Source organism: Trichosurus vulpecula, chromosome 1, assembly GCF_011100635.1.
Source record: "Trichosurus vulpecula isolate mTriVul1 chromosome 1, mTriVul1.pri, whole genome shotgun sequence".
In the NCBI taxonomy this organism is placed as follows: Eukaryota; Metazoa; Chordata; class Mammalia; order Diprotodontia; family Phalangeridae; genus Trichosurus; species Trichosurus vulpecula.
In genome coordinates, this window is record NC_050573.1 from 134,290,238 (window position 1) to 134,317,354 (window position 27,117).

General features: G+C 40.2%; 1 protein-coding gene across 4 annotated transcripts in view; it reads left to right on the plus strand.

The window, feature by feature from the left end:
- SYBU (syntabulin) overlaps positions 1–23,401 on the plus strand; it is a 101,764-nt gene extending 78,363 nt beyond the window's left edge. For all 4 annotated transcript variants that reach the window (XM_036761462.1, XM_036761455.1, XM_036761469.1 and 1 more), the window contains 4 exons: positions 3,866–3,974; positions 16,507–16,707; positions 18,519–18,668; positions 21,554–23,401. In XM_036761462.1, coding sequence (XP_036617357.1) covers positions 3,866–3,974; positions 16,507–16,707; positions 18,519–18,668; positions 21,554–22,667 — 1,574 coding nt within the window. In that variant the 3' untranslated portion in view covers positions 22,668–23,401. The remainder of the gene's footprint in view (positions 1–3,865; positions 3,975–16,506; positions 16,708–18,518; positions 18,669–21,553) is intronic.
- Positions 23,402–27,117: the final 3,716 nt, after the last annotated feature.

The following is a 27,117-nucleotide window of genomic DNA, read 5'->3' on the forward strand; positions in this document are numbered from 1 at the left end:
TTGTACAGTGGGGATAACAACACCTGCCCCACCTACCTTATGGAATTGTTTTGAGGATCAAGAGAGATGATGCTTACGATATTAAGGGTTTATATCAGGTGTTATGAAAATGTAAAGGATTATTATCAACCGAACTAGAACTGTTTCATGTATTTTAATACAAGAGGCTAAAGTAGCTTAAAATTAACATAATTCCTCCCTACCCTTTTACCAAATCACAGCAAAATTAGTTGCTGGTCAATTGACTGATTTTTGTTACAAATCTCTTTCAGATGTGCTGAATATAAACTAGAAAAGTACTAGTACAAAGTGATCTTGGACCCAGAAAATACGTGAGGCTATGTTGAGCTCCAATAATAATATAGATATAGAGCCAATTTATACCCTCAGGGCTTGCAGCTGATGGCAGATCAGGGGCATGATGAGGTAATAATGGATTTTCAGGACTTGTCTATTCCTGTGCTGGGTTTCTCATTTTCTTGCAGACAGTTAAATTATGGTATTTGGGCTTCTGTTTACTTATGTTAAAGATGTAAGCAATGTTCAGGCCCTGATTACCTCTCAGCCTGAACTGTTCCCTCCTTACTAGACTCCTTCTGCTTCCAGTGGCTCACTCCTCCAATCTATCCTCCATGCCCCACAAATGAACCTTCCTGACACATAGCTCTGGTTGTATTACTCCATTGCTCAGAAACTTATCATGGCCCCAGACTGCCTACTGAATAAGGATTTAGTTTGGCAATCAGGGCCTTCCAGAATCCTCCCTTTGCAGCCTTATCTCACATTATTCATCCTTCTCACATACTACATATAGTATTACTAAAGTGTCAAACTCATTGCCATGGGTTCATGCACCTGCAAAACTCCTCAGTGCAAGTGTTACCCCAGCACCAAATTAAACTATAATTGAGAAATGTTTAACAAAATAAATAAAATACAGTAAAATATAGATAGTTAATTTGTGATTTTTTAAGAGATACCTTTTAGTACCTTTTAGTGGCCCCTTTTCTATTTGAGTTTGATACCACTGATCTGGCCACACCAGAAGGCCCATGTTTTTCACTCTATGCTGACCTCCAAGCTTATAATGTTTTCTTGCCTTCCCTATCTATCTCTGGAAATCTTACTTTTTCTTCATTAAGCCTTCCCTGATCCTTCCCTACTTTTACCGTTTCCTTTCCCCACCAATAGTGGTCCCCCTTTCTCTTCTAAGCACATAGTACTCTTTACTTCTCTAATGCACTTAACATATTTCAATTTGTATTATAGTTACTTGTGTTCCTGGTTTTTTCTTGCCTGTTAGATTGTGAGGTTTTTGAGGGCAAGAACCAGTAAATTTATCTTTGTATCTGTCCCAGGCCTAACATAACAAACTATACATAATTGAACATAAATAAATGTTTGTGGAATGCTATTTATCTCTTAATTGACATGCTTAAAAAAACAATAACAACAACCCTGCTCCTTAGCTATGCCTATAGAATTTTCTTTAGACAAATGCGCCAATACCTCTCATTTAATAAATCCATCTAGTAACAGAATCTGAGACATGGGAATCTGAGACATGGAAGGTTTAATTCGGTTATTCAGAGTGCATTGCTAGATTTCTATCAATGCCATAAACCTGTAATCATTGGAATTGTAAGATATTCCACTTTTGCCAAGGTATTACTCATAGATAAACAATAAATTAAGTCTTCATCTCATCTGGTTATCTCAACTTAAAGCAGGTTCTGTAGGAAGTCTCTTGCAGGACACTTTACAAAACCAGAGCAGACATGGTCTTTGGGAGATAAGAGGAATGCCAGTCTTTGTACTCTCCCCCTTTGACATGGGAGGAGAGTTTATGAGTGTCATCTTGATGTGGTATGGGGAAACACATTGGACTTGGGATCCTAGTATCATAGATCTAGAGCTGAAAGAGGCCATTTGGTTCAACTGCCTCATTTTATGGATAAGAAAAATTAGGTCCAAGGACAACCCAATATCACCCAGGTAGCAAGCATCAGAGGCATATAAGCTACACTCAGAAAACCTGAGTTCAGGACCTAGTCTGACCCTTCCTAACAAGTCACTTAAAATATGCAAGCCACATTTTCCTTACCTGTAAATAAGGCTCCCACGGTTGATGAGACAAAAAGTGCTTCGTCAACCTGAAAGCCTCATCAAAATGTGAGCTGTGATTATTACCTTAACTTCTGCTTAGGTCTGCTCTTGATCATTTCCCCTACAGTGTGTTTGGATCTACCAAGATATACTGAAGGGAGGAAAAAAATCACTTTCTCCCGCCCCAGTGCAGCCCCCTTCATTTTGGTTAAAAACCAAAGACAGCTCTAGACCTTTTGACTAGTCTAGTTATAACTTGCCTCCGCCTAAGTCTTGGTTTATTCAGGAGCTGGTTGGTTATTTTGTGGATTATCAGAGCCATTATTTTTATTTCTCTCTCTTCTGTTGCCTAACTTCCCACTGATAATCCCCCCTCCCTCAGCCATCTGCCATCTTCCCACTCCCCCCAGATTACCATGGACAGTTGAATATAACACTTTAAAGTTTGTAAAAACACTTTACATACATTATGACATTGGCTACAACAACCTTGTGAGGTAGGTGGTACTATCATTATTCCTATTTTTCAGAAAAGGAAGCTGAGGCCAAGGAACTAAAAGAAAAATGTTACATTAGTTCAGTATTATAAGTATGTCAATTTATCTACCTTTGAAAGAGACACACAAGGTATAGAGGTTTCCTTGTTTTTGTATGTCTTGGCAATTGTATTTGCTGCTCAGCATACCTCTATATCTCTTCCCTACCTCTTAATCAGAGAGGTTTTTTTATTAAAACTTATAATGATTTCAAAATATCACTTTGTTCTACATGGACTCTAAATGTTCATTGTTGTACCACACAGCTTATTTCCATCACAAGAAGATACCCCTAACCCCCAACTAGCTCAGTGCTCAGGGAAAGGTATAATGGAATTTTTAAACTTAAAAACAAAACAAAAGCCCAGCCAACTAATCTTCCCTTCATGCCCCTCAACCCTCCCCCCAACCCCATCACTACCACCACCAACAACAACTTACCAACTTCACTTTTATTTTATGGGCTTATTTATCCCAGTTCTAAACTTTATTTTCATTCTAGTAGTTTGGTCTGAATAGCAGCAGTTTTCCTTTAAAGAACTGAACCCAGGAAGAAAAAAAAAAAGACGCTACCAGTCAGGGAAAGTCATAATCAGATAGTGCTGTTTCAGGACTAACAACAGAGGAGCTATCTGGAGTCCAGGCATTGTCACTGGCTTGCTTTTTAACTATTTGCATTGTGTCCAAATCCTAATGTTCCAGATTAAAGTATGGCCCGGCGGCTGTAACAGCCCGAAGAGAAACTGTCTAGGGGGAAACCCTTACTCTTTGACTGATAAGTATGTTTCTCATTTTAGTTAAAGGGAGGGGAGGCAATTTATTGCTGGCAACGAGAGAGATTCTAACACTTGGTGGGGAGGGTGGGAGGGTGGTAAAAGAAGGAAATTCTTATTTCAGTGGTGACAGTGTTGGAAGATTGCTATGTTCAGGACATGAGTTATGCCTTATGCAGTGAAATCTTCTTGTGCCCGCTTCTTGACTTGTCTGCTTTCTGCAGAATGCTGAAAGACTGGAAGAGGTTGGATTCTTGCCACTTGCCTGTGTTTGCACTTTGAGAACACAGAGAAACAGAAACAGGCAAAGAAAGAAAGGACTGACGGACTGCCCATTGACAGGGCTCGGGAGAGGCAGCCCTGGGGAGTTGTTTCTTTGGCCAAGCCCAGCCTGAGTGTGCTCACATTGCAATTTCCTTCATCTTCTCCCTGTTCCTTTTTGTTTTTCAGGTAGCGAGGCTGACTTTAGCTCTTCAGGCAGCACTGGCAGCATCTCGGCTCCCGAGGTCCATATGTCCTCCTCCACTGCTGGAAATAAGCGAGCCTCTTTTCCACGCAAGTAGGCACTGTCCCTTGCTTCTCTCGGTTACTAAAAGGCTTTGCTCAGTTTGCTCACCTGTAGCAGTTACTGTGTCTCCGAAACTATCAGGACAATTTTCTTGTTGCAATTTTGGCTTTCTTTTCCTTCTGATCACTGAGATTTCTGAGGGCTTTTGAAAAATAATAAATGCATTTCACTACACCCTGTGATTTCTGACTCAGTCCTTCCTATCTATGGACTGTAACTGTCTTCTATCCACTCCCTCAGTGGCTGTCTGCCATATAGTCCTGTGTTCTTTCTCTCTCTCATCTGTGTATTCCTCTACTTAACTCCACCTAGCCACTCATCCATTGTCTCCCACCCACCTTATTTTAGTCATGGATACAATTTTCCGCTCTCTTTATATGCTTCATTTCCTTTAGTCCCTAATTGGAATTTCCTGTCTCAAGCTTTCACCTATATAGCTTTGTAAATCAAGGGGGGGGGGAGGCAGGGCAGGGAGGGAAGTGAGAGGAAGGTTATGAGTTTGTGAATAAGGATATCAGTGGGGTCAGGTAAGTAGTTTGGGAGTGGGACTAAGGGAGAGGCGCCTAACCACTTATTAGATGCCGCTAGGTAGCACAGTCACTGGGCCTAGTTTCAGGAAGACCTGAGTTCAAATATAGCCTCAGACACTTAGTAGCTATGTAATCCTGAGCAAATCACTTAACCCTCTATCTACCTCAGTTTCTTCATCTGTAAAATGCAGGTGAGGATGATAGCACCTATCTCCCTGGGTTGTTATGAAGATCAAATGAGATATTTGCAAAGTGCCTAATGCAGGGATTTTTAAACTTGTTTTATGTCATGGATACCCTACCCCTCCCAGCGCCCTACCCCTGGCAGTCTGGTAAAGTCTATGCACCACTTCTCAGAATAATATTTTAAGAATTCACAAGCAAAATACAAAGTTTAAGTCTAAAGTGAGGTGAGCAAGAATTTATTAAGTTTCATCTATGTGCCAGGTACTGTGCTAAGTGCCGGGGATCCAAAGAAAAGCAAAAATAACCCCTGCTTCCAAGAAGGTCACAGTCTAATGGGGGAGACAACATGCAAACAACTATGTATAAATAAGATATGTTAAATTGGAAGTAAAGTGGAGATAATTTCAAAGAGAAGACACTAACATTGAGGGAACATCGATCGTATTGCAGAAGGTGGGATTTTAATTGAGACTTAAAGAAAGTCAGGAAAGCCAAGAGGCAGAATTGAGGAGAAGGAGCATTCTAGACATGAGGGACAGCCAGTGAAAAGATAGGGAATCTGGAATCTGGAAATGGAGTGTTGTGTAAAAGGTCAATCAATCAGTCAATAAGCATTTATTAAGAACCCGCTATGTTCCAGGCATTGTGCTAAACACTAGGAACACAAAGGAAGGAAAAGACAGCCACTGCCCTTGAAAAGCTGGTAATCTAATGGGGAACACAACATGCGAACAACTATGTACAAACAAGCTAGGTAAAAGATGAATGGGACATAATCAACAGAGGAAAAACACTAGAATTACAGGGATTAGGAAAGGCTTGTAGAAGGTGGAATATTATCTGGGACCTGAAGGAAACCAGGAAAGCCAAGAGGCAGAGATAAGAAGGAAGAGTATTCTAGGCATAAGGGGCAGACAGAGAAAATGCCCAGAGTGGAAGATAGAGGTCTTGTTCAAGGAACAGGAAGGAGGCCAGTGTTCCTAGATCTACAGTTACATGGAGGAGAGCAGTGTAAGACAACTGGAAATCTGGGAAAGGGCCATGAATTTTATATTTGATCCTAGTGCTAATAAGGAGCCAGTGGAGTACATTGAACAGGAATAATGTGATGTGGCTAGAACTGTGCTTTAAGAAGATGAATTTGACAACTCAAGGGAGGATAAACTAGAGAAGGGGTAAGAGAGAGTTCGGATAATACTTAGGTTTTGATCTTATGTGACATGGAATATGGTGGTACCTTCCATAGTAATAGGAAAGATAGGAAGAGTTCAATTTTGGACATGTTGAATTTAAGATGTCCAATAGACAGAGATGAGAAACAAGAGGTCAGGAAAGAGGGAGGTTAGGACTTGTTAAATAGATATGAGAATCATTTCCATTGAGATGATAAATGAAGAGATTGCCATGTGAGATAATATATTGGGAGAAGAGGGTCTAGAGACCTGAGGGGCATCCACCATCAATGATCTTGACCTGGATGAAGATCCCTAGAGAGACAAAAGTGTCAAGAAGAAGAGGGTAATCAGCAGGCTCTGAGGCTTCAAAGAGATTAAGAAAGATGAAGATTGAGGAAAGGCCATTAGATCTGACAATTAAGAGATCACTGGTAACTTTAGAGAGGGTGGTTTCAGTTGAATGATGAGGTCAGAAACCTGACTGCAGAGAGTTTAGTAAAGAGTGAAAGGAGAAAAAGTGGAGGTGCTGACTGTAGATACCTTTCTTGAGGAGTTTAGGAACAAAAGGGAGGGAAAATATAGGTGGCTAGCTAGTGGAAATTGACAGACCAATGAAGGTTTTTTTCTTTTTTTTTTTGGAGGGGAGAAGGCAGGGCAATTAGGGTTAAGTGACTTGCCCAAGGTCACACAGCTAGTAAGTGTGTCAAATGTCTGAGGCCAGATTAGAACTCAGGTCCTCTTGACTCCAGGGCCAGTGCTCTACTCACTGCTCCACCTAACTGCTCCCTAAATAAAAGTTTTTCCATGATAAATGGAGACATGGGTATGTCTGTAGGAAACAACCTATAGACAGGGAGTTTGAAGATTAGCAAGAGAGTGGGAATGGTAGGAAGGGCAATTTGTTGAAGATAGGATAGAATTTGATTAAGGTTTAGAGAAGAGCCACCTCTTGGTGTGAGATGGGATTGAAGCTGAGAGGGCTGGGGAAGGGAAGTACCTTGGGAGGCTTGAGAAGGTCCAAGGAGGCTTGAGAACGGACAAAAAGGCTTGGAAAAGCCATTGTGGTCAATGGAAGGTACTTTAAAAATTGCCTTCCTGCAGTGAGGGTTCAGTTGAGATTATGTAATACATGTATGATGGACCTAATCAACATGGTTTCATAATTTTCTCCAGCTTTGTTCAGCAGTTTATGGATAGGAGCAAAGGCAGTGGATGGTGGGAGTAATCCAAGGCTAGGGCTTGGCAAGGCATGATCACACAATAAGGGGGTAAAGGACTGAAGTGTAGAGCATACTGTACAGTTGAAAAGGTTCACCTAGCAGTCAGAATGGGAAAGGGAGGAGAGTGCAGCCAATGACAGCAGTGATGACTTGGAAAAGAACTGAGAGGTGGGGGGACTGTGTTACAAAGGAAACCAATTCTATTGAAATAGATAGATAGATAGATAGATAGATAGATAGATAGATAGATAGATAGATAGACAGACCCCAGGGTAAAAACTTGTATTGCAGAAGTAATTCATGCCTTGTTTTAGAATTAAACTAAAAGTCCTCTGACATCCCTTCTATTATTTCTGGGATTTCCTGATTGTAGAGAATAGATAGGAGTTTGTAGTCACTATTATCACCACTGTGGCTTGGGTTTGTAGGCTTGAAAGAAATTTTGAAGTTATGTGTAAAGTAAAATAGAGATTTGTCCTAGGGTTTTCATATACTGTCCACTAGTAATCTGTGGGATATGTAAAGAGAAAGGCATCATAGTGTAGTGAAAAAAAATATCAGACTGGGGGCCAGATCTGGATTTGCTATCAGTTAGTTGCATGAGCTTAAGCTTATCCCCTTTGAATTTTAGTGTCCTGTCTTGTAATGATAATGACAATAATAATAATAATAATAATATTAATAGGAAAGGGACTAGACCTGCGCTTTTATTGATATCAGGAATCTTCTAAGTGAAGAAACATCTCATACAGGTTGGTACCTTCTGTGTAACTCACAGCCTTGGAGAGTTGCTTAGAACAGTGAGAGATTTTTTAAAAATCCTTTTATTAAGGGGATTTGTTCTGTGAAGTTTGGAATCAGTCAAGGGGCCACACTTGAGGACCTAGAGGGCCACATGTGGCCTCTGGGCCATGGTTCCCCACCCCTGGATTAAATGATTTGTCCAAGGTCAAACAGTCAGTGAGGCAAGGATTAGTTCTAATATCCAGTGATTCTGAATATGAGGCTTTAGAAACATAAAGGCATCATTTATGGCTAACTCAGTGATCTAGAAGAGGTGGACCACCAGAAAGAACGAGATGGCAATATCTTGAGAAGCAAGCACCAGGCTAAATGGGTAGTGGGAGTGGGGGTACAGGGGAGGTGATGAGACCAAAGCAACAGATTGATTGTAATGACTTTACTCATGAATGTCATATTCCAAGAGGAATGTCATATAGAAGAATTCAAAGGGTTTTCTTCCAGCACTGGGTTTCTGTGACTGTCATCCTAATGTTTCCACTTGATGTAGAGAAATAATTGAATTTCTCAGAACTTCAGTTTTTAGTGCCAAGCAAGAAAATTATATTTGTTATTTTCCAATGATGATTATGAAATTTGGTTAATTTTTTTAAAAAGAGAATTGAGATCCCAAGTGTGGGGTATTATTGTTCAAAAGAAAGCTGGGAGCAGACAAAACCTGTAACAGGAGATTGTAGCCTTCGGGAGAAAAGAACATTATCTCACTACCCCAAACACCCTATGCTGTTGAAATAGTGTCTCTGAGGTCACAGGACAGAAATATAAACTTTTCTGTGTGTCACTTACAAATCAGGCTTATTCTTAAACCATAACACTTAACTTTAACCTGTTCTAGAAATTAACACATATTTATGAGACCAGGAACACAGAGAAAGGATAGTTAATAAATATTATTAGCTTCTTTTGTTATTTTTGTTGTTGTTAACTACTCTTCTTTTTACAATTTACAAATGAATTTATATTTTGGATTAAATGTCAAGGTGAAATTAGTCAAATGGAGCATTCATGGAATTGTCTTAACTGCCAAATTCTGTTCTGATTCACTCCATCTCCTAACTCTGAGCTTCTAGACTGCTTGTTCCCCACATCTGACTTGCCTAGCTCCCCTGGATTCCTTTAAGTCTCAGCCACTCCCACAGCCATCTTCTGTAAGAAGCCTTCCCCAGGCCTCTTTTATTTTACCCTCAATTTATCCTGTATATATCGTGTTTGAACGTAGTTATTTGCATGCTACTCCACCATTAGACAGTAAACCCCTTGAGAGCACAAACTTGTCTTTGCCTTTATATACCCAGGACTCAGTACAATGCCTGGCACATAGTAGGCACTTAGTAAATACTAACTGATTGACTAATTTACTGATTGACTGATTTTTTGTGGTAAAACAATTACAACATAGCTGAATATTATGGATAATTCATCTCTCCTTTGAAGAATTGCTGCTTTTCATTGAGTTGCAGAGGAATGTGTTTTCTTAGTCTAGGGCTAGGGGGAAGAGTTAGCTATGGGAGGTAAATGGAACAGAAAGAAGTGAAAATGGCAAGTACAATTAGAATCAATGAAGATATTTTAGGAGAGGGATTTTTTTTTTGAGCTGACATATACCTCTTCCTATATGTAAGCTATATCTTCAAACATGTATCATAAGATCATAGATTTAGAACTAGATGGGACCTTAGAGGTCATCATGTCCAACTCTCACATTTTGCGGATATGGAACCTGAGAAGTTAAATGACTTTCCTAGGATCCCACAGCTAGTAATTGTCAGATGTAGGTTTCAGATTTGAGTCTTCTCTGTTTCCAAGTGCAGTGTTCTATCCCATATGCCACCCAGCTACCTCTATGGAACTCTTTTTCTCAGCTTTCAGGCCTACTAAATGTGTGCCCTCAGGTTGTAAAAATATATGTATATTAAATGTATATATATATATATATATGTGTGTGTGTGTGCATACATATATACGTATATATGTACATATATATGTATATATATGTACATATATATGTATATCTATGAAAATGTGTGTGTATTTTTTCCCTGGGGGGTGGGGTGAACGGAAAATCTGATACGAAAGGCAGATTTTTAACAATAGAATTAGTGGTTCCAGAAAGCATAGTGAAAGAAGACACTAGACTGGGATAGGAGCATTCAGGAAGCATGGAGTTGACATAGATGGGTATGAGAGAGTGGAGAGTGGTATCCAGGGAAGTGCCATCCTATATGACTTCTCACTTAGGAACTCAAGCAATGAAATATATGCATATATATGTATATATACATACATACATATATATGCACATATACATATAACAGATTAGAATATGATAAATATGGGAGAGCAGATCAAAGAGAAAGGACTTCAGGGAGAGAGGCATGGGAGGAAAGAGGGTAGAGATGCATTCCAGGTATGAGGGACTATATAAGCAAATGTACAAGGGTGGGCCCATCACAGTCCTCATTCTTCTTGACTTCTCTGTAGGATTTGTCCCTGTTAACTACCCCTTCCCTCTGTGCATTAATTCTCTCCTCCTCTCTTTCTCCTTCCAGTTGTCTTCCGGCTTGCCTCCTGCCTGTCCACTCTTTTTCTGCTTCTTTTGCTGGATCAAACTACATGTCCCACCCCAAACCACAAGTTAGGGCGGGCCGGGCCTCTCCCTGGGGCCCTCTTGTTTTCACACTCTATAGTCTCTTACTTGGTGACCTCATCATGGTGAACTTAGTGACCCTATAGGTTCAATTATCACCTCTGTGCAATGAGCCCCAAATCTATATAGCTTGCTCTAGTGTTTCTCCTGAAAGTTGAAAGAACTGAATGAATTTGAGAGATGAGGATTAGAATTGATAAGAGTAGGCAAATGGTTGTATACAGAGAGTGAAGGAGAGGGAGGAATAAAAAATAAGTGGGCTCCCTCTCTTTCTCCCCTCCTCCCACATATATGTATATACACATATAAACATATATGCATACGTATGTAATTCAATAAGTTACAGTGAGCTATAATATACATAGGAGGAATAAAAATAGAAGATTTTAGTGGACTTATTTGAAGATAAGTGGTAAAAACAGCATTTTTAAACAATTAATTGCTTCCATCAGTCATTACAAATGGCATGTAGTGATGATTCTTGAAATTTGTATCAAGGCAGCTAGATGGTATAGTGGATGATACATTGAACTTGGAATCAGGAGGTCTTGAATTCAAATCTAGCCTTAGATACTTGTTAACTATTTGACCCTGAATAAGTCAAGGTTATAATCTTAAAAAAAAAATCCCACTTTGCCTCAGTTTCCCCATATGTAAAATGGAAATAATAGCACCTATTTCCTAGGGTTATCGTGAGGATTAAAAAATTGAGATAATATTTGTAAAGCACTTCACAACCTTAAAGGGCTATATAAAGGTCAGCTATTGTTACTGTTAAACTACAGCAGATATAGCTCTTGTAACATGGAGAATTTTGTTTTGGTTTATACAAAATGTATTCCTAACAAGCTGCTTATTATTGTTCAGTTGTGTCCAGCTCTTAATGACCCATGGACCATACTATCCATGGTGTTTTCTTGGCAAAGATACTAGAGTGATTTGCCATTTCTTTCTCCAGTGGATTAAGGTTAAAAGATTTGCCCAGGATCACACAGCAAGTAAGCGTCTTAGGCCAGATTTGAACCCAATCTTCCTGACCCCAGACCTAGCACTCTATCCACTGAGCCATCCAACAAGTGGTATGTCAATCTAATTTCTGTGTAGGTAATCATGACAGAAAGTATAGCTAGAAAGTAGCTTGCCTGGAAAAGATCTGGGGATTTTAATGAACCTGAAGCTTGATATGAACTTTGAAGGCAGGAATTGCTTTTTGCTTCTCTTTGTATCCCTAGCACTTAGAACAGTGCCTGGCACTTAATAAATACTTATTGACTTACTGATTGATCGGTGCTGTGACTGCTAAGAAGACGAATGCAGCCTTAGACCACCTTGAGAGGGCCTAGTGCCCGGGAATGAAGTGTCATGGTGTGGCTGTGTCTGAAGTATTGAACTGGGTTCTACATTTTAGAAAAGACATTGATTAGCTGAAGAATCTCCAAAGAAGGGCCTTGAGTTCATACCACATGAGCATAAGTTGAAGAAATTAGGAATAATTAGCATAGAGAAGAAAAGATTTAGTGGAAACTTGATACTTGCTCCCCTGAGATTTGAAAAGCTGTATGGAATCAGTCAATCCCCAAGCATTTATTGAGCCTGTACCAGCACTGTGCTAGACATTGTGGATATAAATCCAAATAATGGGACATCCCTATTCATGAGGAGAGTTTTCATTCTAATTGGGGAGTCAAGTACATTTTAAGTATATACAATATATAAGATAAGTACAAAGTCCTTTCAAACCAGGTAGTTTGGAGGGTGGACAGGCACTAGCAATTGAGAGGATCAGAAAAAAACTTCATGCAGAGAAGACAGTGAGTGCTTGAGAGAGGGACTTCATGAAGTAGAAGTGAGGAGGATATACATCTTAAGAATATGATATGGCCAATGGAAAGGCACAGAGATGACAAGTGGATGTTACGAAGTTAATTTGAATGGATCACAGAGAATAGAAAGGGAGTAATATACAAGTAGCAAAGGGCTTTAAAAGCTAAACAGAGGAGTTCACATTTTATTTTGGAAGCACTAGGAAGTCACTGGAGTTGATTAAAGAAGGGAGTGACAAGAGTAGATCTATGTTTAAGAAAAATCACTTTGGCAGCAAGGTGTAGGATGGAATGGAATGGTGAAAGACTTGAGGCAGGGAGGCCAATTGGGAGGCTGTTGCAGTAACCTATGTGAGAAGTGATGAGGGCCTGAACAAAGGTGAGAAGTGTGTGAGTGGAGAGAAGGGGCTAGATGCAAGAAATTTTGTGAAGTTAGAAATGGCAAGACTTGGCAACCCATCAGATATGTGGGGATGAGTGAAAGTGAGGAACCAAGAATAATGATAAAGTTATGAATCTGAAAGATTGAACTTCAACAGAAAGAGGGAAATTTGGAAGAGGAGTGGGTTTAGAGGGAAAGAAAATGAGTTCAGTTTTGAATATGTTGAATTTGAGATGGGATATCCAATTTGAAATGCCCATTAGGCAATTAATGATGCCTTTCTTTGTATCCCCAGAGCTTAGCACAGTGCCTGGCACAAGTAGGTGCTTAATACATGTTGGTTGACTGACAGATGCATGACTGAAGCCTACAGAAGGGATTAGGCTGGAGAGATAGGAAGATGGATTACATTTGTTCTTCTTGGCCTCAGAGAGAAGGAGGAAGATGTTGCAAAGAGGAAAAATTTTGGCTTGATGTAAAGAAAATCTTCCTGACAATTCAAGCTATCCAGAAATGGAAGGGCTGAATCAGAAAATAGTACATTCCCTCTCATTGAAGGTTTTCAAGTAAAGACTAGATGGCCATTTGTCAGGTGTAATGATAATAGAAGTTAATATTAAGGTTAGCGAAGTGCTTTACATTCATTATCTCATTTGATTCTCACAACAACTTCCGAGATATAAGATATTATTAAACCTATTTTATGAGGATATGATGAAACTGAAGCTTAGAGTGGTTAAGTGACGTGCCCAGGGTTTCAGTGTCTGAGGTAGGATTTTAGGAAGGGCATCCAAACCAGATCTTCCTTACTAAGTCCAGTGTTCTGTCTATAGACTTATTTTTTAAGTATAAGTTGAAATAGATGTTTGTTCATTTCCCTTCCAACTCTGACGTTCATGTTTGAACTTCATGAAAGGAGCTTTCTAGGCTAAATCCTTTAGTGATGGCATTCATCATTTCCATAAGCCCCTAACTTACCTGTTTAAATCAGGACCACGTCTACATCTTCCATTTGGTTTATAACATTGTGTTGCCCAGACCCCAAAATCACAGTCTTCATCAGCTTTCTTTCCTAACTTTAAATGATTTTGCCTGGAAACTTGTCCTGTTTGTGTTAGAAAAGAGCTAGACTTATTTATGCCAAATTATAACTGAAACAGAGGGATAATAACCTAAGCCAGAATATGCTTTCCTTTTCCTCTATGCTACTTATAAAGGGCACTTCCCACCACTGGACTCTTAAAGTTGGTTTGTAAAAAAGCCATCAGGCCATCTGTTACAGATAAAGTGTCCCTTCTCACGAGAAGGAGGGGCATGCTCAGGCTGATTTCAAGACAGAGCTTTGTTTGTTTTCCTTTTTGGTGCTGTTTCCATTTATGTGTATTATTGTGCATTACTAGCTAGTTGAATATATAATTGTTTTGTTTTGTTTTTTAACACATTTATTTCTGGGCTTTCACAGAAACTACATTATGAATAGAGGGAAATATGTGACCAAGATGGGAAAGAGGATTGTGAAGCAATAAGCAAGCTAGACTGAAGTTTCCATTCTACCTTAAAAGTTACTGTAATTTCCTCATCCACATGATGCCATCTTGGAGAGTCAGTGCTATAATAAGAATCTGTTTGGTATATAACGTAGTGGGAATGGTACCGTGTATGGAGTTAGGAACCCTGGGTTCAAATCTGCCACATATTCATCTGGATGGCTGTGGGCAAGTAGTTTAAACTCTCTGGACCTCAGTTTTCTCACCTATAAAATGAAAAAGTTAAACTACTTAGTGGTCCCCAACTACTCTGAGTACTTGAGATCCTTTCTTACAAAAAAAAATTTCACATCCCCTTCTCCCCTCCCCCCCACATACATTTTAGTAATTGTTCTATTACTATATACTGATTGAGAAAATTGGTAATGGCAAAAAGGCCTTATAAAATCAGTGATGTTTTAAATGAACTTAATTTTTTTAATCACAACACTATCTCTATCCTCTTATAATCTATAAAGAAACTGTCACTCTGCATTGATGGAGGGAATCTACACTGAGAATTCCCCACATCAATGAAATCACAGGTTTGGACTGAGAAAATCTACAAACACATAAGTGTATGATATATTTATCCAATCCACCCAAAGCATGTTTGATTATTTATAGATTTGTGTATGGATTCATGGAGCCCTTTTAAAAAATTCAGGGACCCCGTAAGCCCATAGATTGGGAACCACTGGACAAAGTAGGTGCCTTCCAACTCTTAACCTTCTGTGACCTGGGAGATGTTTTCTAGAAGAGATTCTTAGAATTTCAACATTATGAAAAAGACCACAGTGGTTGTCAAGAATTGTTCCTTATGGAACAAAAGAGTACCAACTGGTTTTAGCTTTACCTTCTGAGATCAACACATTAGAAGAGTAGAAAAAGGCAAAATAGAACTTCTTGAGTGTTGGGTACTAAAAACTATATTCGTTGGGTTAATACAAATATGTTCTAGGACTCCTAGAGCTCATTTAACCAAATGATGGCAACAGAGAAATACATCAACATGTGCTTTGTCTTATGAGTTAATAAAGAACTATGTGATTTTATCCAAAGCTTTGTTGTCAACCAAGCCAGCCCCCCCCCCCCACTGCTCCTTGCTGTTTCTGGAGTAGATTTGTTAAGGTGGGGGCACAGTCCTATTTTAAAAAGAAAGCTTAGCAGATTTAGCAGTCTTCTTGGCCAGAGGGGCAGTCTGAAACCACCAGGTGTTAAAGAGAGATTAGAAGCTAATAGAGGCTCCCTCTCTGATTATCATAGGAATTGGAAGATTATTGCAAAAGGGATAGCTTTGGGGAGAAATGTAAGCAGCTGCCAGAAGTATTTTGTGCAGGAATAATCCCACTTTATGCATAAATCTTTATCATCTGGACAATGTTTTCAAATTTCCTTATTCAAGGAGAGCTCTGACTATAAACCACGTGAATGTGGAGGATATCCTTTATAACATTGTAATTCAGTTTGGGAGATACAAAGAATGGATATTTTAAAGAAAAAACAAAAACAAGAAATTGTTGTCTTAAATATTTTTCTATAAATAACAGAAAGTTGAAAAGATAAGTGATTCAGGATTTGTGCAGGGAGCTGAACAAAATTATGACCCCTAAACCAAAATGAATCCCATTAATTTTCTATATCTTAAACTGAGCCATCCCAAATATAAATTGTTTGCTTTTACCGAAACTACTGAATTGGAATAAAATCCCAACGTCAATATACTCTTCAAATGGAACCATTGCATTTCCTTTTGTTAAAGTCCCTGGACTGGGGGGAGATATATTTCAGAGTTTCTTAGAGGCAGTAGAATTTAAGCCACTATATTACAGATCATTAGTTTACAGATTTACAGGTAGGCCAGATGTTCAAAATTATCTAGTCTCACCCCCTCATTTTACAGTCAAGAAAACAGAGGCACAGAGGGATAACTACATTTCCCACTGGTAGTTAAGGTGGTAGAGCCAGGATTTGAACTAAGGCCCTTTGACTTCAAATCTAGCACTCTTTCCACTACACTGATCTCAAGGAGGCACAGAGGATAGTTCCTCGGAGTAAGACTCAGGGAGATAGAAGGGGCAAAGGCACCCTGAGAAGGCCTGTTTGACTTAGATCTATATCCCATATGCATTGTTAGCAGTCGTTTTTCCTAGTGATAATCACCTCAATGGAAGAATTAAACAACAGAATTTCATTCAAGTAGCTCGATGATTTTCATTATTGTTCTTTGTAGCCGTGGTCCCCATGGACGGAATAACGGATCTTCATCTTACAAGTCTGGCAACAGCCCACCTTCACGTGAGAAGGACCTTCTATCTATGTTGTGCAGGAATCAACAGAGCCCTGTTAATGTCCATCCAAATTATGGGCCTTCATCTCCCAGCAGCAGTAACTCAGGCTCATATAAAGGAAGTGATAGCAGCCCGATCATGAGGTGAGCTCTTTTGTCTTAATTCTAATTCTTCGGTATCCTATTTAGTGAACTTTTTCTTTTCTTTTCCTCTTTATTCCTTTTTTTTTAAAAAAGATACTCTATATTAACCAAATAGCTGCATAATCACAATTCATGCCTTCTCCATGATTAAATATTTTGGGGGTCAGCCAATGAAAACTAACACATGGGTAGCAAAATGTTCAACAAGAACATAATGAAATTGAAGGTGGGGATTGGGAAAGTCAATCAACAGGAATACAAATACAAAGGATGAAACAATCCTGATCTCAAGGGGTTTACGCTCTAATGGAAGATAAAATAAATTACATATAAAGTATATACAAAATAAATATAAAGAGAATAAATACAAAGTAGTTGAGTAAAATGTAGTTTGTAAGAGAGGGCACTAATAACTGAGGGAATCAGGAAACGATCCCTCCGATGTAAAAGGTGGTACCAGAGTTAGTCAACAGTTAATAAGCATTTATTAAGCACCTGCTATGTACCAGGCACAGAGCTAAGTGTTTGAGTTGTGTCTTGAAGGAAGACGGGATTCTGTGAGATGAAGAGAATGTTCCAGGTATACACAGGCAGAAAGCCAGTGCAAAAGTATAGAGAAGGGAGTGTCATGAGTGAAGAACAGAGAAAAGGTCAGATGTGCTGGATCATACAGAGAGTGTTGGAGGGGGAGTAGTACCCAGAGAGACTAGAAAGTTAGGTTGGGACTAGGTAATGAAGGTTTTAAAAGCTAAACAGAAAAGTTTATATTTTATTGTAGAAACAATAGGGAACCATTTTTGAATTAAGTAAAGAATTGATAAGGTCAGATGTGCACTTAAGGAAAATCCTTTTGGCAATCAAGGACTGGAGTGAGGAAAGACTAGAGGCAGGGAAACTTTGCAGTAATGCAGATGAATCCCACTCCTTTCCATCAAAGTAAGGTAGCCTATAGCTACTTTGCTTCCCCAGAAGTAGAATGGGTAGGATCCAAGAGCCAACATGCCTCTACCCGTCTAAGATTCCCCATTCTGATCAGTGGGCACTCTGCTCACAAAGGATATATTCATCTTTGCACTGGCTCTGGGAGCTAGGCCCTGAAATCACTCACGGCTGTTCCACAAGTCAGTGGTGAGGACAGGAACATAGCTGAGGACTCTTGGCTTTCAGTCCAGAGATGCATCATAGGACACTCCATGCCTCCCTTTCAAAATCAAACCATTGTGAGAGGGAAATAGCATTTCTGTCCTTCAGAATAAAGGGACTTTCACATAGTAGAAGGAAAAAAAATCATTTCTAGCAGAAACCAGTTCTGACCACAGCATGTACCCAGCCCAAGGAACAGTTTCTGAATAATTGGAATTTAGTTCATTACAAATAGGATCTTTAAGCATTGACACTTTGCATAAGCACTCAGGTCACTCCTTCTCCATCCTCCTCTTTACCTCTTTTTCTTCTATATCTCATTGTCCTCTTACTATAATGGCATATTACTTAGCACAACTGATAGTACTAGCATGGAGACAATTGTACATTATTTTGGATGTGATAATTTCTTTGTATTAGAAAAGCCTATTTTGCCCCTTAAACTTTAATTTAGTGGATACTGACCAAGGAAATAGAAAGATATATTGTCCCAAGATCTGTAAATGCACAAACCATATACCACCTTTTCAGATGAAGTCATCCATCATTACAATACAAGAAGCAAACATAGTAAATCTGTTTTCTTCAAGCTCATATTTTTGTGTTAAATTTTTTTTTCAGGAAAGTAAATAGGATAAAACTAACATTTTTTACTTGGCTTATTTCAGGCGGCCTGGGAGATATATGTCTTGTGGTGAAAATCATGGTGTTAAACCCCCAAACCCAGAGCAATATTTGACTCCCCTGCAGCAGAAAGAGGTTACAGTGAGACACCTCAAAACCAAATTGAAAGAATCTGAGAGCCGACTACAAGAGAGGTATAGTAGGAGCATCATCTATTTTGCAAAGTGTTGAATAGTTATCAATTTTCCTTTAAGAATAAGGCAAATGACAAAAATAAAAAGAGCCATTTTTTCTTTTATTGAAATATCAAGATTAGTTTTAATTTCTTTCAAAAATAAGTTACTGTATAATTTGCATGATTCCACTTTTGAAAGTTCATTAGAGAAAATCCTCAGCTTTTTCTGGGTATGTGCAACTGAGCAATATTGCCAAACCTCAAATGATGGGTTAGCATAAAGTTATTTTTAAAGTGAATCTATGCTGCAGGGAACAGCCCTGGACTAGGAAAAGAACAGGCTGAGCACATTATGGCCCAACTCAAGCCCTGTTCCCATCTCAGGGGGACTTCCCATTAGGGATTTGTATATAATTTGGACAAGTAATATCTTTCTCTGATTTCTCTGCTAAAGGGTAGAAGCTTATTATTTTTGACCAAGCTTCTGTTTAAAAAAAATACTAAGAGATTCTAAGAGAGAGTTAAGAAAAAGACCTTTGACATGTTAGACAGACTGGTTTTCCCACTTGAATAATTATTTTTTCCCTGAAACATTTGGGAAAGGATTTAGTAGAACTGTGGGCCAGAGAGGTAGTTTTGAGTTAAGACCATTTTAAACTGGATTTAAGGGCCTAATTCAGTTTTTAGCTTTGAGGACACCACCTCTTTCCCCTTTATATAGAAGACCTAAACACCTTGACTGCATTTGGAATGACTTTAGTGATATGAGAGCTGCTCTGTCTTGGGCTAGACTCCCTACTAGGTTGCCTCAATGTAGCCCCTAGAGAACTGACTGGATTTGTTAAAATCTTGCATCTGGTGGGACCTATTCCAATATGAGTTTGGGCAAATCATTTGCCCTAGTCTTCATTTTCCTGGTCCTCAGTTTCCTCATCTGTAAAATGTGAAGCGGTTGGACTGGATGATCTTTGAGATCCTGTTCAGTCCTAGATCTACGATCCTATGGTCGATTGCAGTTGAGGGATAGATACAGTTTTCTAGAAATATTCATCTCGTAGCAAATTTAAGTAAAGACAGAAAGTAAAACTTGTGAGGAAGGATTATTTAGCCTGGAAAAGAGAAGCCTCAGGAGTGTTTAAAAAACACCTTCATATATAAGAAAGGCACTTACAAAGAAGATTGAGGCCAGGTGTTGTGCATTATCAGTTAGAGTGACAGTAAGTGTGCTTAAACTGAAGCATGAGGAATTTAGGTTAGCTGTTAAGAAAATTTTCTTCATACTTAAGGAGGTAGTTCTGTGCAATGGGAAGAGCACTTGGCTCTTGGTTCAACTCTTACATTTGACATGGCCTTCATGGCTTTGGGCAAGTCACTTAACCTCCCTGGGTCTCAGTTTCCTCACCCGTAAAATGAGGGAATAGGACTAGATGGCCTCTAAGAACCCTTCCAACTCTAGACCTATGATCCTAAGGATGAAAACTGTGCTATCTCCTACTCTGAACTTAACATATGGCAGTACTGCAAGAATCTGTGATTTCAGTGGTATGACACCCCGCCTAACCTAGACAGATCATAATTCTTCTGTACTGCACTAGATCTCTAGAAGTTACTGAATCCCAAAAATTCCTGATAACCAACTTCGTGCCAAGTCTCTCTGAATTTGACCAAGCTGGTCCTCATCCAATAGATATATGTCCATCATTGGGAGTATACTCAAGGTCTTTCTACCTTGATAAGCCATCAAGAACCTCCATGATGAATTAGTGCAACAGGACTTTGGTGAAGGTTGCTATATTGGGATGAGTGTAGGCTATACTTTTTAAAATTTATTCCATATAAAATCTTAGTTCAGAGTATAATTTTTCACTGTATGCCTTTGTTCTTGAAAGGCACTTCTAGAGGGTTGGTGACCAGAAAATGATTTTTTTAGCCACAGCCATCAAAGAAGCCTGTCTACCAGGCATGGAAGGATTTGCAATCTGTATCAGTGAAAGGAGGGCCCATTCTGGTCAAATCATAGATCTTCGTAATCTAGAAGAACCTGCATTCTTCATTCCCATGTGTCAAAGGGATTAGATTTGTTCTGTTTGGCCATGGAGGACAGGTTTAGTAACAGTAGGTGCTAATTTCTATTCAATATAAGGGAGAAAACATATACCTAGAGCTGTTCAAAACTGGAATGAATGACCCAGAGAAATCATAAGTTCTCTATCGTTGGAAATCTTCAATCAGAGATATTGGAAGACCACTCAGGGATGTTGAAGAAAGGATTCATGTTTTGGTCAGAGTTTTAATTCAATGGTTTCTTTAGTCTTGTTCAACTCAGAATTTCTGGAATATATTTTTCCATGTTTTTTTTTCTTTTAGGTGGAGGGTTTGTTTTGTTTTTTGGCAAGGCATTTGGGGTTAAGTGACTTGCCCAAGATCACACAGCAAGTAAGTGTCAAGGGTCTGAGGATGGATTTGAACTCAGGTCCTCCTGACTCTAAGGCTGATACTCTAGCCACTGCTCCACCTAACTACACCTATTTTTTTTCCTTTTAAAAAGATCTGATTTTAGAAGCATAGCCTACTTAGACCAATTTGTTATAGAGAAATAAGATAGTTTTCCCATGCTTTAAATGGCTTTCTGCCTAAGAGTTTGGAGGATGGAATAAGTAACCTCTAATACTCTTGTCTCTCTTCAGGTTGTACAAATTCAACCTTAACATATTATAATCATTTTTAAAGTACATCAATAATTTTTCAGTGAAAATTGCCATTTTTTAAAGGAAACCTAAAAGTATTAGTCATTGTGTGAATAAAGAAGGTAAAAGGCTAGAGAGTGTAACATTTAAGAAGTGAAACTTCAGATATTTGATTTTACCTTGTTGATTTGTTGTTGTTGTTTTTAACTTTGAATAGGGAAACAGAAATTGCAGAACTCAAATCTCAGTTGGCCCGTATGAGAGAGGACTGGATCGAAGAGGAGTGCCATCGGGTGGAAGCTCAGCTAGCCTTAAAGGAGGCAAGAAAAGAGATTAAGCAGCTAAAGCAAGTCATTGAGACCATGAGGAGCAGCCTGGCTGATAAAGACAAGGGAATACAGAAGTACTTTGTAGACATAAACATCCAAAATAAGAAATTGGAAACCTTACTTCAGAGTATGGAGATGGCCCAGAATGGATCTCTGAGGGATGAGCAATGTCTAGACTATCTCTGTGATTCCCCAGAGAAAAGTTTACCTCCCAGCACTATCTATGGCAAAATGGCAGATGCACAGGCTTTGGAAGACCAAACCACAGAAGAAGGAGCTGAGAGTGAGTTACTGGCCATTGAAAGCACAGAGAATAGCACAGATTTGTTTGAAGAGATTATGATGGCCACTACTACAGAGGCTGGTGACCTGTCCCTCTTACAATCCACATCCATTTCCTCACCACTTGAAACAAAGGCATTTGAAATGGCCCCAGTCAGTCAGGAGGAATGCTGTGTGGTGACGGAACAGGCCATTCAGACTGATGTGGTGCCATATACTCCTGATGTAGAGCAGCTCATTCAGAATATGCTCAAGTTGCAAGACCCCCATCCCTCAAGCCCATCATCCCTCGATGAGTCTGAGGCTGACCTGATAGAAAGCTTCCCGGAGGCCACATCTGCTTTGATGATTGATCTCACACCGAGTGATCCAAACTCTGCCATTCTTTTGTCTCCTATGGAGACACCATACAGCAAGATGGAAGTTGGAAGTCACGAAAACCGGGTCATGAGGGAACTGGATTTCATGGCCTACCCTGAAGAAAGGTTTGGCAATGTCATTCATCTCTCTCAGGCAGGAATCGTGAAGCAGTACTGGAGCAACAATTTTCTGGTGGATCTTTTGGCCGTAGCAGCCCCTATAATCCCCACGGTTATGTGGGCATTTAGTACTCAAAGAGGTGGCATTGATCCAGTCTATAATATTGGAGCATTACTCCGGGGCTGTTGTCTGGTCGCCCTGCATTCTCTCCGCCGAACCCCATTCCATATTCAAACCTAAACAAAGGTTGCCATCATCCTGTGCCAGTTTGTTTTGTGTGGTGTTGTGCCAGGTAGAAGAGCAGCATTTCTTGTGATGCTCTGTCCAAGAATGTGTCTTATCTAATGACAGTCTTCGTCCTGTCGTTTGCTTCTTGGTATTTGATTTGCACTATATATAGTTGAATGCCTATTCACTGTTTAAAAACCGGAGGTATCTTCAAAAGGCATGGAGACCTGACCTGGTTTAAGTCAATGTCCCTTAACTGTGGTATGGAAAGCATGCTAATGATCCTGCGGTGTCGTCTGAGGTACCAGCTCTTATACTAGTGGTTCAGGAAGAGGAAAAATAAATAAAGGTTTGCACTTTCAAGGCAGCTTACATAAGGCTGGCATGTGTCTCCTCGCTTTGCTTTGTGCCGTTTTAAAGTGTGTGATTGTCCCAGCATTTCAATGGTCTTGTGCATAGCAGGGGATTGTAACCAAAAATAAAAATGCATTCTTGTAATTGGTTTGGAGAAGTCTTGATAGCTCTTTTGGTGTTTTACTTAGATCTGAAAAGGTATGAGTGTTGGACAAAGTTTATATATTAAATGTAGTTCCAGAGTCTTAAATGAACTGTTTGTTCTTAAACCTGTTAATTAATGAAGCTGTACTCAAGTTTACCATGTATTAACTAATTTTTGCTTATTATCTATAGCTGTTTCATTGGAAATTATGTTTGTAATCATAAATTAAAAGCATGTTGAAAATGCAGATTAGTGTTTTAATTTAGTAAAATGTCTTCCTCCTGATCCACTTAGGAGGGTAAAAAGACTGTCCTACACAGATCTAGCATAGTATATGATATTTAACTGCTAAGGTTGACAGAAAACAGGCTGAATTCATGATATTTTCCTCCAGGGAGCTTCTCTTTGCTCACAGAACTCCCTAAAACAGCAACTCATGGTGAAAACTTTGCCCTGTCTTAAAGCAAACTTGTAAGCAGCTTGAATGAGAATAATGATGGCTGACATTTATATAGCACTTTAAGGTTTGTAAAGCACTTTTGTTCTCTTCCTTTTAACTAGAACTCTCCTACTCCTCACCTCTGCCTCCTGGCTTCCCTGCCTTCCTCAAGACCCAGCTCTGTGCAAAACCCCTCCTCTGCAGGAGGCTTCTTCCACCCTCATCCCCTGTGCCATCCCTTTGAGATTACATTCTATTTTTTACTGTATATGTCTTGTGCGTACTTAGACATTTGCATATTGTCTTCCCCATTAAAATGTGAGCTTCTTGAAGGCAGGGACCATGTTTTTGCCTTTCTTTGTATCCCCAGCACTTAGCATAGTGCCTGGCACAAAGTAAATACCCAATAAATGCTTGTTGACTGAATGACCTATACTCCCTTGTACAATGACTTGTGCTAACCCTTCTCTGAAACCCCATATCTAGACACTAACATATTTGACACATTCCAGGTTAAAATGGTGTCTCCTTTCCTGTGACTTCAGGGAACAAAAAACTAATTAGGGGAACTCCTACTCAGGAAGACCCTCCCTTTCCTATAAAAACACCTGTCTCTGATCTGGTATTGGACCAGACCTGATCTAAGGGTTGCCTCAATGGCTGTGACCCCTGAGCTACCCTGACTGTGGAGGTCTCCTTCTTCCTGCCATGTCCTGAAGACCACATTCCCTGAGGCTACCTTGCACATTCCCATTTGCATTCCTTCCAGTGGTGGGATTCAAATAAATTAACAACCAGTTCTTTGACCTAACGACCTTTGAGTAAATGTTGGTGAATGTGTATGAATGTGTGTGTGTGTGTATGAGAATATGTATAGTCTGTGAGTGTATGTCAGCTTGTGTATGTGTGAGTGGGTGAATGTGTATGAGTGTGTAAGTGAACATATGTGAATGTATATGAGTCTGTGACTGTGTGTGGATGTGTATTTGTGAGTGTGTATGAATGTGTACAAGTGCGTGAGTGAATGTTGGTGAATGTGTATGTGTTTGTGTGTGTGTGTGTTTGTGTTTGTGATAAGGCACTGGACCAGCTCAGAAAAATGGTCTTGTGTTGGGTTGTATACATGGGGTTGTCGTATCCATGGACTCACAGCCCCCCTTCTCCCAGCAGTCAGCATCCTGAGACCTGGAGACATCAGGACTAAGGTGAGCTCAGGGCCAGGGAAAAAGTCAGTTTCTCTTGAACAGCTTTAGTTACACTAAAAGGCCAAATCGCAGACACTAAGGACAAGCACGTCCCACCTCACCCCACCCCCCGCCCCCTCCTCCTGCCCCCCATGGAACACTCCCTCTGAGCCCTTGGCATCCTTGATTTCCATGACACAAGGGTCCCTCAGTCATCAGGATCAGTTGGGACCAGCTCTGGTCAGGGGTCAGACCCAGGGAGAAAGAAGCAGGCTGATTACAAGAAGGGGAGAGGGTGCTGGCAGAGGGAGCGGGGTCGATAAGGGCCGGGCCAGTGTGTAAGGGCCAGAGGGTGAAGGTGGTCAGGGGCGGCTGAGGTGGTGGGTGGCTTCCACCATCAGTGCCTTCTGTCTCCTCACACTAAGTACATCAGGAGTGGCAAGCAGGCAGAAGGCCCTGGGAGGAAGCCCAAAGTAACTGCTTGCTTTTTTTTTTGCCTTTGCACTAAGAGACAGGGTCCCAGCCCTCTAGCTTCTCTGCTGGCCTCTGGAGGGGTGGCTTGGCAGGTGATTCATAAATGAACAGATGGAAAGGGAGGGAGCAGAGGAAGGGAGAGGGTCTAAGCCTGTAGACCCCCCCCCCAACCCCTGCCAGCGAGGCAGCTTCTGCTGGGGGTATGGCCAGCCCTTCCATCTCAGGTCTGGCTCTCCCCTTCCCATTCCATCTTGTGCTGGCAGCTCATTACTGCATTTCTACTTTCTCCTGTGCCTCCATCCCAGACCCCATTCCCTAGGCCAGGACACAGCACCACCTTTGCAGGGAGGGGGAACCAGGAATATATATTTGTGATTTCTGATGGGGTGCTTGGTGCTTGTGCTTGGACCCTAATTCTAACATCACATTTCTCCTTAGCCCCTGCTTGAGTGCCTGTGCCCGGACCCCAGTTGTAAAATGCCTTAGCAAAACACTTATTTCTCCTCCTGATACTGTGGCCAGATGCACCTACAGAATTTATTAGTTTGGACTCTTTGTGTATTGGTAATTGGCTGTGCTCTGGAACATAACAATATTTACTACTTACTGACCTTCCTGATATGTATCCTAGACATAGTCAAATTTATACTCCATTACATTCATCTTGTCTAACAAGACATTTGATGGAAGCAACCTGGATATCTCCAGCCAGCCCTGACCTTTGGTTGACTTAGTGACACTTCACAGTCAAAATCACACCCCCAGGTAGCCCCCTCCTTGGGCTATTTCCCAGTGAACTCTGGGTAAGATACGTGCGCAGTAGAAGTGCATGTTCCTTTAAGAACTAACCACCCCTTAACCACTCTCTAATCCCACCCCAAAACACCTAATTGACAGGTTTCACCCCCAAATCTCCTACTTAAACTTTCCCTGTAACCCTGTAAGGTTGCAGGTTCCCTAAGAACTCCTGCCCGTTGTAAAGTGTAATAAATCTTTGCCACCTTGACTTGAAGAACGTTTGAGATCATGAATCCATTCTAGACAACCCCGAACCTCTCCAGTAGTTGGGTCTTTGAGGGGCACTCCCTCTCAATGACCCCATCTGGGAACTCCAGTCTTGGGGTTCCTGGACCTCATCTTCCTCAACCCTCAACAATTTCCACATGCCCAAGTGCCCACCTTAGGGAGAAACCTGATTACAAGTGCTGTTTTAACAACCGGTTCCCCTAACTCAATATAAAATTAGGTATTGGTTCTGCCAAACTGGTGCAAACCTGCTGAATTCCACCACTGATTCCTTCCTTTCCCTTCCCAGTCCCACTTTGAAGTTGCTGGTTCTGATCCCAATGAGAAGGGGTTTGATGGTTTGCCCTATTTGGGAGGTGTCAGATGTGGCCTCATTTTATAAAGTAGGGATCAGTGAGCTGCCCTAGTTCCTTATTTGTTCTTGTTACTTCTTTGGGTGTCTAAGGTAAACCACATGGATTTCCCTTAAACAAACATAAAAACACAAACAAAGGGGAATTTTTCTGTGAAGTTCTTTTGTTTCCAGTAAAGGACTTGGACAGCATTATATACTGTCCTTTATCTCATTTACTCCTCACAATTTTGTGAAAACGGCTATATTACTGTTCCCCTGTTCAGATGAGGAGACAGTCTCAGAGAAGTTGAGTGTCTTGCCCGGGGTCACCCAATTAGTAAGTGTTGGAAACAGTATTCATACCCAAATCTTCCTGATACTAAGTTGAACATTTTATCTACAATTCTATGTTCCCTTTCACATGTTTCTCTCTTTACAACCACCTGTGCCCTGGTGAGAGAAGTTGGTTGTTTTTTCTGTTTGTTTTTTATGTGAGCTGGCTAATT